Source organism: Adelges cooleyi, unplaced genomic scaffold, assembly GCF_023614345.1.
Source record: "Adelges cooleyi isolate 19-005CV unplaced genomic scaffold, UGA_ACOO_1.1 ACOO_flye_CR_arks_rails_tigmint_CR_PRNA_9, whole genome shotgun sequence".
In the NCBI taxonomy this organism is placed as follows: Eukaryota; Metazoa; Arthropoda; class Insecta; order Hemiptera; family Adelgidae; genus Adelges; species Adelges cooleyi.
The window spans coordinates 13647954-13666560 of record NW_026096579.1 but is presented as its reverse complement, the minus strand read 5'-3'; the positions used below and the strand labels follow the sequence as shown (position 1 = coordinate 13666560).

The following is an 18607-nucleotide window of genomic DNA, read 5'->3' as shown; positions in this document are numbered from 1 at the left end:
TAAGGTGAGTGGGCAAATAACGCAGATGTCCGGAATAAATAGTTTATTTTTATTTACTACTCCTAGATGACCTAACCTACCGTTGTACATGGCCATTACACACGTTTATTGTGATATTAAATATTCAAAGATTGTGTGCACGTGGGCAGCGGCAAAACCTATAAGATTTGTATCCAACCGATAAGTGTTAAATTAATAAAATTAATAAAAATAGACCTAATATCGAGGATTAAACAAATCGCATCTGGTAATAAAATTATTTTAAAAAAGTTTACGATAAGTAATTTAAAAAGCTTTTACAGTTTAATTTAACAACTATAACACAAAGATAAAGTTTTAGGTCGTGGATTGCTAAAAATGTATTTTTAGACCATTAAATAATGTAATTATATTATAGTATGCCCTTAATTTGAAAAACTCCAACAAAAGATGAAATATTAAGTTACTTTTCACCCACCCACAACACTCAACAGCACTTTACAAATTGATCAGACGTTTGTTAAATACTTGTAACTTATAAGTATATACATACATCCATTATACATACAACTATTATTCGAATACAAAAATCTAGAAAATTAAATAATTTACAATTAGATTTAATAAGTGGAATTTACATCCTGAAAACTAAAATTTAGAATGAAGAAATATAGTTAAAAATTTATATATTTCTTTATTCAAAAACGCAATTGCTACTTTAATTCATATTTACGTTTGCAATAAAAAAAAAAGGAACTTGAATACCTTAAACTTGAGGTACCAATTGAACCCAAATTGTTTTGGGATCAATTGGTTATTATTAAATGAAGTCTATGTCTAGCATCGCCCCCCAATAAGGTTTAGTAATTTAATTTTAAATTACATAAAAGATCCTATAAATGATATTTTTTTTTTTTTGCAATAAATATTTGGTCTAGAGTTAAATACAATTATAATAATTATTTTTTGAACATTTTATTTTCGTTTATATTTAATTAAAAAAAGTCACCTTAAGAGAAAGCTATCTCTAATTTTGTAGCACAAAGACCTGACTACACAGATCTAAAACACTTGTGATAAAAATAAAGGCAACCATCATTTTAAAGACAATAACATATTTTTTATCAAAATATTTCCTACAGAAATAGTTATCACTTTTTTATAAAAGTAAGAAATACTTTTTTTTTAACATCAAGTATTAACTATACAATGGTCATATTTCAAAAAGGATATGTCACTGTCTCTAAAATGTTATCATCATTTGATTTCTTATATTTTTGCTCTTTTTACCAAGTAAAACGCATTCTACGTAGCTATTTCAAGAATGCTGTAATAGCCTGAACAATAAAATAACCACCTAAACCAAATCCTAATTATTGAACTAATAATTAAACAATACAGTCTAAACTTTAAATTAAGATTTTAAAAAATTTCAGTATAATCTTCCTTTATTATACAATGAATGTTTAAAATATAATATATTAACTTTTATTATTAATTAACAAAATTGTACTAGTATTACTAAAATATTACCCAATAATATTTGTATTATTATTATTATAGTAAGTACTACAAATTAATATGAAATAAAAAAAAGATTTACAAATAGTTCTATTTGTTTGATAGTTTGTTACCTAATAAATATTAAAAGGAAAAATGAATACCATCTCAGCTTCACATTAAAGCTTAAACAATTTATGTGGAAAAAAATGGCTATAGTTATATAAAACAGCTTTTAACTCATTACATACACTATTATAATAGAAATAAAATTATCCAACAAAGTAGTCTAGACTACTTTAATTAAACAGAAATAATAAACGTGTAACATTTTTCTTAGTGCAATTTTTTTTTTAACTTTTGATATCCAAGTTAATAAAATTCAGCATGGATAAATATAATTTAACTATGAAAAAATTCATATACATCACATAGTCTTTAACCAAGAAAATATACATCACTATAAAGTGTTGGGAAAGAAAATTTTTATAAGAACGTATTTATTTAAATTAGTTTTTTTCTTATTGAAAACAAAGTTAAAAGAGTCTATAAAAAAAGGTATTTAGGTTTTTTAGCTTCATTTCGAAGTTGAGATGGTATTGTTTTAACATTGGCCAATATTTTTTTTTTGTCTGGACCCACAATATCGTCTAGACAAAATAAATATTATTTGAAAAGTACTTTATAAGCCAAATAATAAAAAAGTTTAGATTTATCAGAAGTTGTGCCTAAAAGGTACTACATAAGTTTTTAAACATCATCTCTTCACCTTCAAAATCAAGAACAACAAATTTACATATTTTTAAATTTTAATTTGCAGTCATATTTTTTTTTACTAAGGAAAAACCGCCGTAATTTAGAAAATATGAACATTTTTAGGTATAATTTCTAATTAATAGATATGCTACATGAATAATAAATCAGTTCAGCAGATTAGGAGGTATTGTGGTTCCATATAAAACAAATAGATGATTATAGAAATAAAAATAAAACCTTCTCAGCTCTGCTATTAAAGCTAAAAGAGATAACAAAGAGTTAATTTAATTAAATGAATCATAAAAACACACCGATTTTTAAATGTGAAAGCAAAACATTCTTATCAAGAAAATAAGAACGAATAATTTGTTAATTGTTTTTAAATAGTGCATTTCTAATCAAATTAGATAGTTAAAACAACATTAATAAACTTATCACATAATATTGAACACACAATATAATCTTCAAATTAAGACAGAAAAATAATATCTTGAAATTCAGTAACAACCTTAAAAATAATGTTTTTAAACAAATAAAAAGAACAATAATACTAAAAATGTTTCTTTAAATTAAAAAAAACTTTTATAATTACCATAATTAAGGATAGCAAACATTACAAAATGTTCATAATTATGCCATGTTTTTTTAGGGGGGAATGTCTTCTATCTCTTAAATTATATTTGCAAAATTATAATTTAATGAAATTTAATATTATGTTACCTCGTTATATTACTGGAAATACTTTTAGTTTATATTTAAATAAACCCGGTAATAATCGTATTCAGACAGACCTGCCGAAAACAGCCACAAAATAAACAGACAAATTCTATAACCCATAATTTTCCTATGGTCGTTCTATATTATTATACATTTATATTTTACAGAATAATAAGAGAGCATGCCGTATAATACAGAATTTTCTTTCCGTCCCCGGCGATTCCGATTCATGGACAGATTTCACAGTAATTTTAAAATTGTAGCTAAAACGATAAACCTAGCTTTACATTTATATTGATAATTCGAGTACTAATCTAATTATTTGAAAAAAATATTGTTCCAACATTTATATTTTTTATAACAGCTCATCAGTCGTCAACAATTGGTAATTGCTCTAAGGAAAGTGAAAAACAGTTTTGACATACCAATCGCCCAGCTCGACACAGACGCTTTTGCCCCATGCAAAGGGACATTATCATCACAACTAGGATCCAGAATTTTTAACAGCCGTCGCAAAGCAAAACCTCTTAATCGATCAGCTACCGGACACGTTCACACGGCATATTTTACTAAAAACTAAAATGTAAATAAACCGAAACGTAAACGTTGCTCGTTAAAACTACCGACGGACTCAACACAAGCAGTTACTGTAATAATATACTGCAGTGTTATATTGTTATGATGATAAACATCCGACGACCGAACACGAGCACGAACCCGTTATGTTTTGGTTAGACAACACTAGGCACACGGGAGAGCGACACGCGCACAGCGCCACCAGCAGCTGCTGTACAGCTGTGAAACAGGTTATGACTGGTTAGTGGAGACGGCCCAACAAGTGGTTGGTAAAAAAGTCAAAGACGACCGGCAATGGCAGTGCAGCCGCACCTCCCAGGGAGCATGTGGCATACTATCTTCGACTAAAAATGTTGTCAACATTGAACAAAATAATCCATCATGCTTTGCTTACAGCTTAAGAATACAACTTACAAGTATAAAAGTAGAGAACTAAACAGTATACTGTATAATAACTACAAATAATTATAATATTACCTAGTATATGAATAATACGCTGTACGGTTTTTGTACCGCTATTATAATTCATACGCGTTGTATAATCTTATATTAGTTGTAGGTACATAATATTTGACTACATTTTATAATACTTGGAAAATGTTTATTCCCTTCATCCCTTACACGTAAAATAAGATGTGCAGACAACAGGTTTTCAAAAATTACTGACATGATTTAGGTAAACATTTTCATTTTTCTCAAAACCGTTGTCAATTTTATTCGCCGAATAGTAGACCAATATGTATATGTATGATTAAAAAAGAAATACTTGAATCTACATCATTAAACTACAAATATAATAAAGTACTGCCAGTTAGGGATCTGTATAAGTTATCTGCTATTTTATTGGTCTCCAACACTCATACTTTATCTAAACAAGTTAATAAAAGAGATTTAATAGCATATGACACAAGTGTACGGTACACAAATAAAACATTTGGTAAGAAATTTGCAGAAAAAAAAGTATAGTTAATTGTAAAGCGTTGAAAAATAATATAATGTACGTCAAGAAAATTATTAAAGTTTGGTTATTCAATGAACTAATATAATGTTAGTGTACGTTATGGATAATTTTAAAGTTTATATTTTTATTTTGTACTTGTTACATCTTAGTTATATTTTTTTTCCCTGCAGTTTATTTCATAAGTTTAAAACTTGATTTTTTGTCTAGTTAATATTTCTTTTGTAATTCTTTTGCCCCACCACAAGCAATGCTTATTGGGGTAGATATAAGCAAAAAGTAGTTTTACGTTGTAAGCTGTATTATTTGTAAACTTTTTGCTTTTGATAAATAATTTTAAAAAATTAATAAAATTATATTAACTTAATTTACCATGTATAATTAATAAATAAAGTAAGATGTATAATATGAACAAATAAAATATAATAAATGAAAAATTAGGGGAACATGGGACGGTCACAATGACGGTCAGTGGGTAACGATGGTAGGTATATCTCTTTAAATATTATAGCTAAAATTTACACCTGCGCAAGTTTGATTTATGCATATTAATAATAATTGTACTCGTATGAGTATTACAAAGCCATTTTTAAAAATAGTTTTACCCAAAGCAACAGAAAATGTATTTTTATTATTAACTATAATATGTATTATATTCCTTTTCCTCCCACAATAACTGTCCATTCTATAATATTCCAATATTTTCCACTTACTATCCTACAAATAAGCCCACTGCAACCGTCTTTCTCTTATCTTCGCATAAGATCTTTATTTGTGATTATAAATATGTCAAAACTATGTTTATATATGAATTTTACTATGGTAATGTAACCACCGTCGTACTCATAACGATAAATAAATATATATCATATTTTTATAATTGTTAAATGTATTTATTTGTGTTAGTATTAATTGATTTGTATTGTGTTTGATTATCATTTGTTTTTCGTTGAACTTTATTATTATTTTTTGTTTTCTACTGTGTTTTGTATTGTGTTTAATAATATTTGCTTTGTACTGTGCTCTACTATTATTATTGACTTTGTTTTGTGTTGTACTGTTTTTCTAATTATTAACGATGGCCTCATATGGCAAAGAGCCGTGCCCAATGAGAATTGTGGATTTACCTTGGGACTCGTTGGCGGAGGAATTTTCGAAGCGGTAAAAGGTTTCCGAAACGGACCGACCGGTTTCAGAAGGCGTTGCAATGTGAGTGTAAAAATCACAAGTAGCCAAATCAGAATTTTTTTTTTATTATTATATTGGGATTTAATGTACAATGGTCAGTATTAGGAAAAAGGAAGACCCCTGGAATACCATTACCAGCAGTGCTCTGGCCGCGCCAAAAGGGGTTCGGTCAATGGCAGTTAACGCTTTTGGCAGTGCTGTTTGTATGGCCGCGTTCGAAGCATACGGCTTGTACTTCGATTACAGGGTTGCCGAAGAGTATCGACCACAAGCGACTATCTTCAGCAAACAGCCTACAACAGAAAATGCCAACAATGTCAAATAATGTGTTCTTAACAATATTTTTTTGTGTATGTATCCCCCTATATCTCTGTATCTTTATAACTTCCTCTTCTTCTTATCTATGTAACAATTTTGTACATTATTCTTTTTTGTGTATGTATTTTTTTTGTATCTTTCTTTTTTCTTTATAACTTCTTCTTCTTATCCATTTACCATTTATTGTGTATGTATCTTTGAATTATTTTTGTATATTATCTATTTTGTATGAATGTAATTTATATTATGTGTTGAAAAAAAATATAATTGTTACTGGAAAAAAAACAGGACCGGTTACAATAACTAGACTACATAATAATGATAATAATATTTCTTTATTTACGGAGATAAAACTACATTTTGCATAATATAAAATATAATAAGTAACATAAATATGATAGTATTTGCGAATTTACAGATTTATATGTATCATACATTAATGTTTTCCTCTACCCAAAACTGCAAGGATATAATATTACCGCTTTTCTAAATTCTATCGATGATAATGTAAATAAATGTAGGTAATGTCGGATTAAATACACATGTAAATACATGTATTTAATCTATGGTAATGTTGATATTTTTTTTCATTCGGTTAGGTTCTCTACTGTTGTCTATTTCTGTATAACTGTATAATAGGGTGCTTTAAAGAAACCTTAATTTATTATTTTTTGGTCAAAAAGATATTATTTTAATATATTTTTATAAATATATTGCTTCAAAAAAAATCTTTTATACTACATTTTTTTTTTCTACAGACAACAACTGGAATTACTCAAATGCCAGTTTTTGATATTCCATTCTTAAAGGAAACGACGTTCCTAAAGGAGCTTTTTTCATTTAATATATGATTAGACTGACTACACACTATTATACGCGCGTTTAATTTTTAGGAAACGACCAAAAAGTGGCGTGAGCAGGAATTTTGTATGGGGGGGATGTCATAAATAATGTCATGTAATTGTGGTTAATGTCTTTGATATCACTTATCAGTTATCCACAGCACATATTTTCGATGATAAATTTTGTTTTCAACGAGTACATAAAAATTACTTAGTATGTTGATGAACATCAATGTTATAAGTATAAAAAGTAAGGCCCACGGGGGGATGTATCTGCCCCCCCTCCCCCCCATTGCACGTCACTGCGGCCAAACGTTTTGTTAATCAGTCATAGAGGAGATTCATGAGTGAAAACCTTGATAATTGCCGATTGACATCTCTGTCGTCGATAGGAGGAGGAGGCATATAATGTACAATCTGTACTTACTGTATATTTAAGGCCCCTGGATACCGACCGTTTTTTTCAGCCAAAACACATCATTTTTTTGTCCAACGCACAGGCCGAACCAGTAATTCGATAAGCAATCTAAAAACGGATATGAATTCGTCATGAAGTTTACTTGAGATTGGTCAGAGCATTTTTTTCAATTTTTAATTTTAACCCTTTCCTAATTTGAAATTTTATAAAAGTTGTCAAACGTGTTTTATGCGTAATAGGAATAAGTTATCAAAAAAGTACGCTGACCGATCTCAAGTAAACTTCATGACGAATTCAAATCTGTTTTCAGATTACTCATCGGATCACTGGTTCAGCCTGTGCGATGGACAAAAAATGTACTGTTTTTTAACTGAAATGGCTTTTACTCATAGACAAAATTATTTAATTTAAAAATAATACCACGAAGCTTATATAAATTAACCGGTAAATTAATTAACAAGGCCGAAATTTATTAAAACCACTTTAATTAATTTAATTATAGTTAACAGTTCATTATTTATGTACACAAATTGTTTGTTATGAATACATGATTACATCTTAAATAGGCTAAAACAATTGCCACTAAATATCATTAATCAAGTTTTACAAGATAATTGAAATGTTAGCAGATATCAACAGTTATTTTTAATATTGAATTAAAAGTATACACATAGATCAGCACATATTTTGATGTGCAATTAATTGGAAAGGATATGTCATTTCGGATACACTAATAATTCTTGAGTTAAAATCTTTTGCATAACTTATTAAATCTCCAACTGTGGTAAGCTTAATTACTGTATGGCTGACATCAACAATATTTAACCAATTTTCAACTATCCATTCGTGGATATCGTTCTCAATTTCCAAATTCATACATTCGTCTTGATTGTTTGTCAATTTACTTAATGTACTCAGTGCTAACGTCTGTCGAACCATGTGCTCTTTGAACTCGCAAGTGTCTCCACCATCAAATACTTGTTCCTAAAATATTTATTTAATCAAAATAAATTACACAGCTAATAGCTAAGTATGTATGGTTATTTATACTGTAGGGCGATCTTGTGGAAGTTTAATATCTAAATAAGCCCAACATGTCAGAGCTGTAAGAACAGCGGACGGATATTCATTAAAGAGTTCTGAAAACTTTTCAAACAGGGACTCGAATGCTTTTGTACAAACTGCATGCTCATCAACAAATCTCCAGACACGAGATCTGACTTCTTTACTGTCGTCTTCAGAACATCGTATTAACATAGTCCATAGTTTGAGTACTATAAAACAAGAGTAAATAAATGTATATTCTACTTAGCATAAATATACTGAATAAAAAACAACAATTTTATGTCAATTTACTTACATAGTTTAATATTTGACAAACATTCAGTTAAAATTGATTTATAATTGTCCACAATTATATCAATGGAAACACATTTACAACTATCATATCTTTGGCTCCATAAGACATATTCTAATAACTCCGTCAATTTAATCCAATCACAAGATTGTGGAGGTTCCTAAAAATTGAATAACTTGAAATCAAAATTGAAAATATACTCCTACTCAATATTACCATTTTTATCATTTGATTGTGTATGCAGGATAATGCTTGTGCGAGCTCATTATCCTGTCTAAGAGTAAACGCTCTTAATATAAAATCGTTAATAGATTCATACTTGGTGAAATATAAGTCCAACGACGGTGGATAATTTGACAATACTTTATACTTGATCTCGGTCAAACTGCCTTTTTCTGAACAATGTTTGCAAACTAATTCAATAAGACTATTATTGGCCATGAGATGTTCAAGTAATATTTTGCGATCCCAATTCTTATGTTTTTGAATTTGCTTTAGAGTGCCACAAATGTCATTTGGATTTTCATTATCTAACACCATTTCTAAAATCACAAAACTTGTCTCACATCTTACTCCGACGGATAATAATTTTACCATGACATTGGAAAAATCAATCTTCGCTTTTGTGCAAACAGAAAATAGAAACAATATTCCACTTTCTAAAAATTTCGAGCGACCAATTACATTTGACTGAAATACTGTAATTATAGAGTCCAACGTTTTCATAAAAATGCTATTAACACAGCTATATTGTAAATTGTCAAGTTGAATCCATAGATAAGTGATACATCTTAAAAACACTTCTTGAGTTACAAAAGAATAAATGAAAAGATCAAACTCTGATAAAATACTTTCACACAAATTTACTAGTTTGCTTAAATCATTTTGTGAAAGATTTGGTAAGTTCTGTACCAAACTTGACATCTGAAATATTTTTTAATTTTAACCATAAACGATAGCCTTTAAAGATTTTTATTGACCGAGTTTAATTATTTTATAAATAAATATTTACTTGCAATAGCAACCCATGAACTGAGTTTTCCTCCAAATGATTGTTTAAAAGTCGATTAACCGTAATATTGATATGTTCAACAAAATTGTTTATAGTTATTTGCGGTGTCAATGAGGTTGCAGCTAACATTCTAGTTTTCATAACTGGACTCTGAGCACATTTGAAAATGTATGGAATGTAAACAGATAACTGAAACACAATAAGCAATACATTTAAAAAATCAATATAATTCAATACATAAATTATATTGTATGTTTTATCGTCATACTGGGAAAACCGAATCTGTAGCTTCATTAGATGTTGGAAATAACCTTGCTAGTATTAATAAAGTCGGATATAATGAAGGTCTTAAATCGGTAGGTGAAAACTTTTTGAATTCACTTAAAAATGTGTCATATAGCTCAGGATATCTTTCGAAGAACACTCGACCGTTCATACAGTTTTTCCAAGACACTTCAGTTGATGATCTCGGAACTCCAAACACACGAGTCATCAAAGCACTTAGTAAAAGAGTAGATGAATTGCGCACCTTAAAAAATATAATTTTACTCATACTCCATAATTAGAAATATTTAAAAAATAAAGATGTTGTAATTATTTTATAACAGTTAAAAGTCTTACTGGCCAAGACGATGAGTTAAACAATATAATTGACACAATTATTGCTCTCGATACAAATGGACCAACAAATTCTCCTAGAGTAGAACAGCGAAATAATGCTCTTAAAACATTTAATGCGTGAACCACTCCAGTTTTAAGAATTTCGGTTTCATGTTGAACTTCACAAACACTAATCAATGTTTCTAATGTGTAATTAACAACCTTCCGTTTATCGTGATTTGTGCAAATAAGAGCCTAGAAAAAAAAAGAGTTCACAGTTAGAAAAAATCAAATTAATTATCAATTATGTGATAGTAAAAACCTGAACAATAAATGGCATTCCAGCGCTTCTTCTTGTAACACAAAACTTTTCATTCATACCACTTTTAATCTCTGTCAATACATCTTCAAGATATTCTAAGGGAATATAATGTAATTTTGGTGATCTAATAACAAATTTAAATCATTTTTATCAATATATATTTCACAACAAAAATATTTAAAATATTAAAATTAAATTCAATCTAAATCAAAAACAATTTAAAAAGAGCTCATTACTATTTTACATCAGGACTCCGAAACGAAACCCACATATTTTAAGAAGCTAGAAAACCCTCAAAGTTTTAACATTTTTAAATATTAGTTTAATAATTAATAAGTTTACAACACTTTTTATAGTTAAGAAGAGAAAATGTTAAATTGATGAAATAATGAAATAAAACATTATCAATTTTCATTTGATGTTAACTAAATAAAGAGTTTGAATTTGTTTTTAATTATCATTTATAAAATAATTAAATAGTTAATAGTTTATTGGTTGTATTTACGTCTTCTAAAGTGCAGAACAGACAAAGCCTGAAATTAACAGTACTACCTGAATTAAAACATTGGCGTTTAACAATTTAAAATACCCGTAGTTGTCAATATGCATAAAATCAGAAAAACCCAAAAACTGAAGACAAACAAATGTTTATGTAGTTCAAAGCCCTGCTTAAACTCAATTTACATAATGAAGAACTTGTTTAATATTGTTGAAAAAAAAATGTTTGACATAAAATTAATTTCTTACTTCCACAAGACTGAGCACACTTTTGAGTATGCAACAAATATTTGTTCAAATGCCCCTCGATGTTTGGTTTCAGATAACAATATAGTTAAACAAGAACAAATTTCTACTATTAATGAGTTGTTAAACTCAGATTTGTCTGAATTTTGTTCATGCAAAGCAATTATACCAACAATATCACCTAACATTAGCGATGCCTCTTTAGTCGTACGCCAACAACATAATAAAACCATTTGTGAAGTGACTTGACAATCATTTTGACATAAACCTAAAAATATATAGATTAAAAATATTACATATTAAATTAATATTTATTTAAATATTAATCGAAGCTATTTACTAAAAGTAGTTTCCTATTACTACTATTAAATCTCAAACAAATTTACAAGTATACGTGAGAAAGAATTTCCTTTTAGCTTTTAACATTATTGTTATTATTATTTTAAAAAAATAAAACATAACTTTCATAATAAGCTTTCAAATATACTTGTTTTCGTAACAAACAGAATATATTTTTATAAGTCTTATGTTTAAATACAAAAAGTTACCATCCATAGGAACGAGACCTTCAGGAGATGAGTCGTTAACTACTACCGAAACAATTTTTTCACATTTTAAACAAATATTTGATATATCTTCAATAAGCATGACCCAATGTTTTTTGTTTGAAAGAGTTCTGGAAAAAATTACAGTATTTCTATTAAAATTGAATGTCCACTATATTGTTTTTATTAAATATTACAATTATTCATAAAATATGCCTTAAACAGAATCACACAAGACCAGATGAAAATTCTATATTAAACATTTTTCCGTCTTATCAGTAATATAGACAAGCAAGATCTTTTTATAAGAATCAGTTTTTCGGTTTAATCAGGGTTTATCTTAAGACATATTTTAATGCATTATTGGCTTACAAGTGAAATACATTAAGTCAAAAATCAAGATACCACTTCATGGGTTTCATCAATCTAAAGATTACAACATTTTAAACTACCAGAAAAACCAAAATACTAAAACTACAAAATATTGACTTAATATATTTCACTTGAACACCAATAATATTGTTATAGAAAAAAAAAAGAGTAGGTGAAAATATTTAAATGAGTTATTAGGAAGAATTGGAATTTTGCTAGCAACTAACATATCAAGGTGTAAGTATGTTAACATAACGACATATTTTAAGAAAAAGAAGAAAAGAAAAATTAAATACAAACATTTATTTTTTAATACTTACTGCCAATTTAAGGAATTTATTATATGCCTAATAGTATGAATTATTCCATACATTGGACCTTTTGCAGATGCCAACGTAATACTTTCTTCAGCCAACATAATTTCCTTTTTTAGTTCAACCATAAATTCTGATATAACTGTAAATGTATGTTCTTCAAAGCTGGTCAAATATGAATACACAATATTATATAAAAACATTTGGTACACACATCAAGTTCCAAAACAACAGTTTTTGACATTTTTAAAAATATTTTGTCAAAAACAGATTGTTTACAGTCTACACGAATAATTCTTATCAGTTTAAAAATGTATAGAATAATACAGTCAACTATTAATGAACTATTGAACATACTTTTCAGGAGATAAATAAATCATTACTTCTAATAAGTATCCAGCCGTTATGCAATCTGATGGATTTGTACTCGACATCAATAGTTTCACAGATTTAAGTAAATCATCAGCCACAGTTCCAACCTAATAATATCAAAAGATTCTATAAAACATTTTAATTTCAGAAAGAAATAAACATTGTTTAAACTATAAGTATTACAGGCATTTTAAATTTTTCTTGCGTATTGTTCTTCAATATATCTTTTGCCAATATTTTATTTTGCTCATAATCATCCCATAGACAGTTTAATAATAATAAAATATTTTTTTCACTATAAAACTCTGAAATAGTTATAGGTGACAAACATGTTTGAATCAGCCGAAAAATACCAAGAACAAATGTACGTCTTGCAAAGTTTTCATGGAAAAACAGATTTTTGAAACAAAAATTCAACAACCAGATATAAAAGTGTGTGTAATTTTCTACTACTGATATTTGAAGTGTTTCGTCACTTCTCACTGTAATTGATAACTGACTCTCCTTCATCCTTACCAAGAGCTGTGAAAATATTGTACATTCAAATAATTAATAGATGTTAAGCTGTACAATTTTATAACATATTCATAAAAGTTAGTTATATCCAATTATTTATTAGGTAAATTATGAAACTAACTTTTTTAACAAGACTTAAATGGATTTGTCTTGTTGATGACACTTCAGTTTTGACATTGTATGTAATGAAGTATTTCATTAACTCGAGTTCATCTTTCATAAATATTTGAGTCGATTTATGACTATCCAGAATAAGATTTACAGCAATAAAACGTGTCTACAAAAAAAGTAATTGAATATTATAAACCACAAATTTTAACAGTCATAGAAGAAATTATTAACTAATATAAAATAACAGAAATGTTTAATTTCTTATTTATAAGCAACAATAATTGTATTATTATAAATTTAAAAATTCAAACGCGAATACAAAAGTAAAAAATATAATAATAATTGAATAATGTTTTTATTTTTGTTATGTGTAAAACACATCTTAAGTATATTATAAATCAATAAACCGATTTCTTCATATAGCAAAAAACCTATAGGTCAAAAATTATACCTCAAAAATACTTTATTGGCCAAAAAACTAAAAAATTCAATCATTCCTCTTCAACATTGAGATAAAAACCCCAAAAATTTAGTTATATTTTATCTTAAAATTACAGCAAAACTTTTTTAAAAATTGTTTTAATTACTTCCAAATTTATATGGAATAATCTTCACACATAGTATTATAAATATACGTAGACAAACCAAAATAATATTTAAAAATGTTTTTGCAAAAGGAAGAGGAATTTACTTTTTATTTTTTTGGTGTAGTTTTAGGACTTAAGTTCTGAAAATAAAAGTAGATATAGTGGGAAGGGAGGAATCTGTAGTTCTAGAAAATCTGTTATAACCCATTAACATTTACTCAATTATTTCATTTAAATTGTTCTCGAGAATCCTGCACACATTTTTTAATACTAATAAAAATTACACTCATGCAATATTAAATAACCAGGTTGCTATAAGTGAATTATAATTTTAAGCCGTTAATTAGTAGTTTTAGAAAAAAAAAAATGTAAGCCTATTTACATTTTCATCATTATCATGAAGAGCTGTTTTCATTGTTGTTACAGTAATTTGGTTTATCCAGTTAAAACTATCAGCATTGAGTCGTTGCATCTCTTTTTCAATCTTAAAATGAATAAGTGATATTTTTAAAGGTAACTCGTTACTGCTTTTTAGACTAAAACAATAAGAAAAAACAAGTTATAAATTAATAAGTTGATTATTATTTACCAATATGCATAAGAAAATATGACAATTATATTTTTTTTAAATTTACAAAATTTGTATAAGTATAATTATAAATTAAAATTAAAAATGATTGTAATTAAAATAGTTTTGTACATACTCATTTAAATGTTTGGAAACATTTAGAGTCAATTGAACAGCCTTATGAAGGATTTGCTCAATATACTTGATATCTATGCTGTCTTTATGATAAAACAATGGCTTCAGCCAACAGTTAAACCATAAGTCAAATTCAGTAGTGTTAAAGTTATCGGACATCAAAGTTTTATATATACTGGCAGCCTAAAATTTTAAGTACAATTGAATAACATATACAAACAATTTAATTAAAATAATAATCTATATAAATAAATAAGTTCAGAATTACAAGCTCTGCATTTCCTGGATCTAAGATTTTTCTGCATTTCCAGCTTTACCATTAAATGGTTAAAACCATAATCATTTATACAAAAAAATGTTTTTTAACTTACTTGAACACTGGTATTTGTCAATACTAAGAGATTTTCTGAAATATTTGGAAGGCTCTCTATTATTTTTTCAGAATTCATTTTATTTACTAATAAGGCCAGAACGACAATGAACGCTTTAGAATTTCTATTACTCTCACTTACACGTTGCAATACTTTATTCAATAAGTACTCATCTAAAAAAAAAATATTAACACAAATATAAGTTAATTACATATATTTAGATTAATTTCACTAAAATATAGGGCTCATGTGAATTTCTTTTGACTAGGTCAAGATATAAAATAAAAAATTATAATTATACCTTTCAATTTGACTATATTAATTAATGTATCTCTAGATAAATGTCTAACACCATCTATGTAATGATCCATGTGTTCCCACACAAAATTGATTAAAAAATTAAGTTCCTGGTCTTCTGCTTGTATTTCACGAGTAGACAGTCGTTTAGAAATTGTAAATATTACTCTGCTTGTAGATAAAATAAGACTACTATCATTACAGTTCCTGGTGAAAATATAAAAAAGTGCAATCCTTAAATTAGGTATACATACAGCTATTATTTTTGTTCAATGTATAACATACCTAGTATGAATTTCAACAACAATGTTACAAAGAAATCTAAATATTGATACTCCGCTGACATCATCGATAAGTTTTAAGTTGTCTCCTGTGAATGTATTTAATATTGAAACACATAAGCTTGATTTAACTAAATCTGGTCGCTCCAAAAGTTGATTCCGACAAACCTCAATATAATTAATTTTAAAATATATAAATTATATTTTATAGAAAAAATTTAACATCTATCTTAATACCTTCCAACATTCTGGTTGTGACATAGTGCTTATGTAATATGATACTATGCACTGAGTACAGTTAAAAAGAGTTTCCATTGGTAAACAATCACATTCGAGCAACTCGAAAAAACATTCCTTTAGCGATAACGGTAATTGCATGCCAAATAAACATGTTCTATGAATGATGAGGAAAAAGCGAAATGCTTCATGAATACATCTGATGGCTGATATCTTTTCTGTAGGAGCACTTTTTCCACTAAAATAAATACATACTATATATAAATTTGGTGTAACACATTATATAGGATTTGAAATAAAGCAAATATCACACAATAATTAGTACGCTTATATAATAGCGTTAAAACGGTTTGAATTTAAATAGTTTTTTAATTTCTTACAACGGCTAAGCTTAACTATTATAACCGTTTATATGTCCATATATTATTATACGGTTTAGTGAATATTTTTAACGAATACTAATAACTCTGGTATGATCGTGATAATAAAAATGCAAAATGAAAAAATCGCGTTATGACGGTTTTAATTTCTTAAACTACATTTTAATTTTAAAAACGGTTTAATGTTTTAAAGTGTTTAAATGACATGAATGCGTTTTAATTTCACCCCTTTTTAACGCCATCATATAAACGTACTAATAGATAAATATTAAGAGGACATTATACCAATTTTTAAATAGTTAGAAGTGAAAGATAAAACAACATTTTAATAGTATTTTAGCCATGTACCAAACGAGAATTCTTTAAAATTCTTTAACCAACAACGTTTCAGCTTAATTAAATAAACTAGCTAAGTAAACACACAAGAAATGTATAATATTTTTTTATTAAACTTATTAATAAATAATTACATCTTACATTAATACAGCATATGCTTTTCGAAGGTTCATTTCTAAAAATATTGTTACATTATCAATGCAATCAGTAATACACACTGGAAACTGTTCACAGCAGTCACTCAATATTTTAAACCTGTACTCTACTTCTGATAAATTATGCACATTTTTCATAAGCAAAATTAGTGAAGAAGAAATTAATAAATACAGCTTTGGTTGCCATCTCTCTGGACATGATTTAAAACATCTAGAAAAATACATTAAACGATTATTAGTTTTTAATTATAGCTAATAAACAAAATTTACTAACTTAGAAATAATTCTTTTAACTGAATCACTAGTACGATGACCCATAAACACTCGAATAAGGAAAGTTAAGAATTTGAAAACGGATTCTTCACTATACAAAGTGTTAGTATAATAAACATCACATGCCTAAATACATAATGGAATAATACTATAATATGTTTTCATTTAATGTATTTGACAATCAATAATAAATATTTACATGCTTGATTATCTTGATTAGCGTAATATCATTTATATTGGACATCACTGGTTCATATTGCTCAAAAATACCTAAAACGACATTGATTTTAGGTAAATAATATGTGTGTAACCATAACACTAGTAACAATAACCATTCGACATAATAATGAATACGTACCCGCAGATTCTAGAATTGTTTTTAATTCATCAAACAGCTCAGAATGCAAAACATCAGGCTTGTGTTTAAGATGAGAAAACTCATGTTTCACGGAACGTAAATTTATTGCACTCATCTCATAGTATTTTCGAAACGGAAAATTAAAAATCAACAGGGGTAAACATAAACAATTGACTGCTTTAAGCTTTTACTTAAAAACTAAGCCTTTTAGTTATGTTTGACTATATTATTGTAACTGCTAAGTGCTAAGTCCTAACACAAAAATTTGAAAATGAGCTAACTGGGATCTGTATACTGTGACACCGGACTCCGGAGAGGATTTGATAAGAAAAGAATACTATCAGTAGAGTTGGGAGGTAGTCAAGGTGATTTAGAAATCCACTTTGAGGGTAGTTCTTCAAAAAATGATAACGCGTGATAAGAAATAAATGTTACATAACCTATAAAATCTGTAATACTACAGGTATTTTAATATCAAAAACATTTTCTTTAGTTAGGTTTTTATCTTTATTGCAAATTGTAGTTAGATTTTTATCAATTCTCTAATTAAAATCGTATACACTATACATGTAAAATTATATAATGTAAAATTCATAATAAATTACATTATATTAGAGTATATACATAACTTATAAGTATATGTTATAATTTAATATTATTTGGTATAAAATAATAATTTTATTGAAATTTCCCACAAATTGTTCATATTACTATTTAAATAAAACATTATTTGTACTTTTTACCTAAAATTGTTGACGATTTCAGAATTTGGCTGTCAAGTATAAATTAATTTTACCACATCTTACATATGTATTCTATAGTTAAAGAATACAGGTAGGATCTTATGAGCTTTGTCTTCAATCTTGTCTTTTAGAAGATATATTTTTAACAAAATTGGGTACCTAAAGGATATATTAGTACAAGAAAAACGGAATATATGATACTTGTAGTTTAAATTCCTAACATAAACAACTAGAATAAAACACATATTTAATTTTCAAGTTTCCACACAAATCAATTTATACATTATAAGTATATAGTCCAAAGTGAACCTATTGCCGGATACAGACTTGTGAAGAGAAAAACAATTGTTGTACGGAACCTTTTGCGTG

The 18607-nt window shown here is 27.3% G+C and overlaps 2 protein-coding genes across 6 annotated transcripts in view; both read right to left on the bottom strand.

The window, feature by feature from the left end:
* Nucleotides 1-3744, bottom strand: part of LOC126846136 (uncharacterized protein CG43867) — a 69059-nt gene extending 65315 nt beyond the window's left edge. For both annotated transcript variants that reach the window (XM_050585324.1, XM_050585322.1), the window contains exon 1: nucleotides 3378-3744. The gene's annotated coding sequence lies outside the window, so the exon portion shown is untranslated. The remainder of the gene's footprint in view (nucleotides 1-3377) is intronic.
* A 4022-nt stretch (nucleotides 3745-7766) lies between these two features.
* LOC126846134 (thyroid adenoma-associated protein homolog) lies at nucleotides 7767-17867 on the bottom strand. 4 transcript variants are annotated; one of them, XM_050585318.1, is made up of 24 exons: nucleotides 17496-17865; nucleotides 17337-17407; nucleotides 17139-17263; nucleotides 16851-17075; nucleotides 15994-16231; nucleotides 15761-15924; nucleotides 15480-15682; nucleotides 15179-15351; nucleotides 14809-14990; nucleotides 14487-14640; nucleotides 13528-13683; nucleotides 13074-13412; nucleotides 12876-12997; nucleotides 12525-12683; nucleotides 11836-11963; nucleotides 11291-11555; nucleotides 10544-10667; nucleotides 10243-10476; nucleotides 9890-10150; nucleotides 9622-9810; nucleotides 8826-9533; nucleotides 8613-8769; nucleotides 8303-8526; nucleotides 7767-8236 (listed from the first exon to the last, which is right to left on the bottom strand). In XM_050585318.1, the coding sequence occupies exons 1-24, from the start codon at nucleotides 17608-17610 to the stop codon at nucleotides 7928-7930; spliced, it is 5025 nt and encodes a 1674-aa protein (XP_050441275.1). In that variant the 5' UTR covers nucleotides 17611-17865; the 3' UTR covers nucleotides 7767-7927. The 4 variants fall into 4 exon arrangements, with proteins under 4 accessions (XP_050441275.1, XP_050441276.1, XP_050441277.1 ...); XM_050585319.1 differs by lacking the exon at nucleotides 17139-17263 and having other exon boundaries at nucleotides 17496-17528; XM_050585320.1 differs by lacking the exons at nucleotides 17139-17263; nucleotides 17337-17407 and having other exon boundaries at nucleotides 17496-17603.
* Nucleotides 17868-18607: the final 740 nt, after the last annotated feature.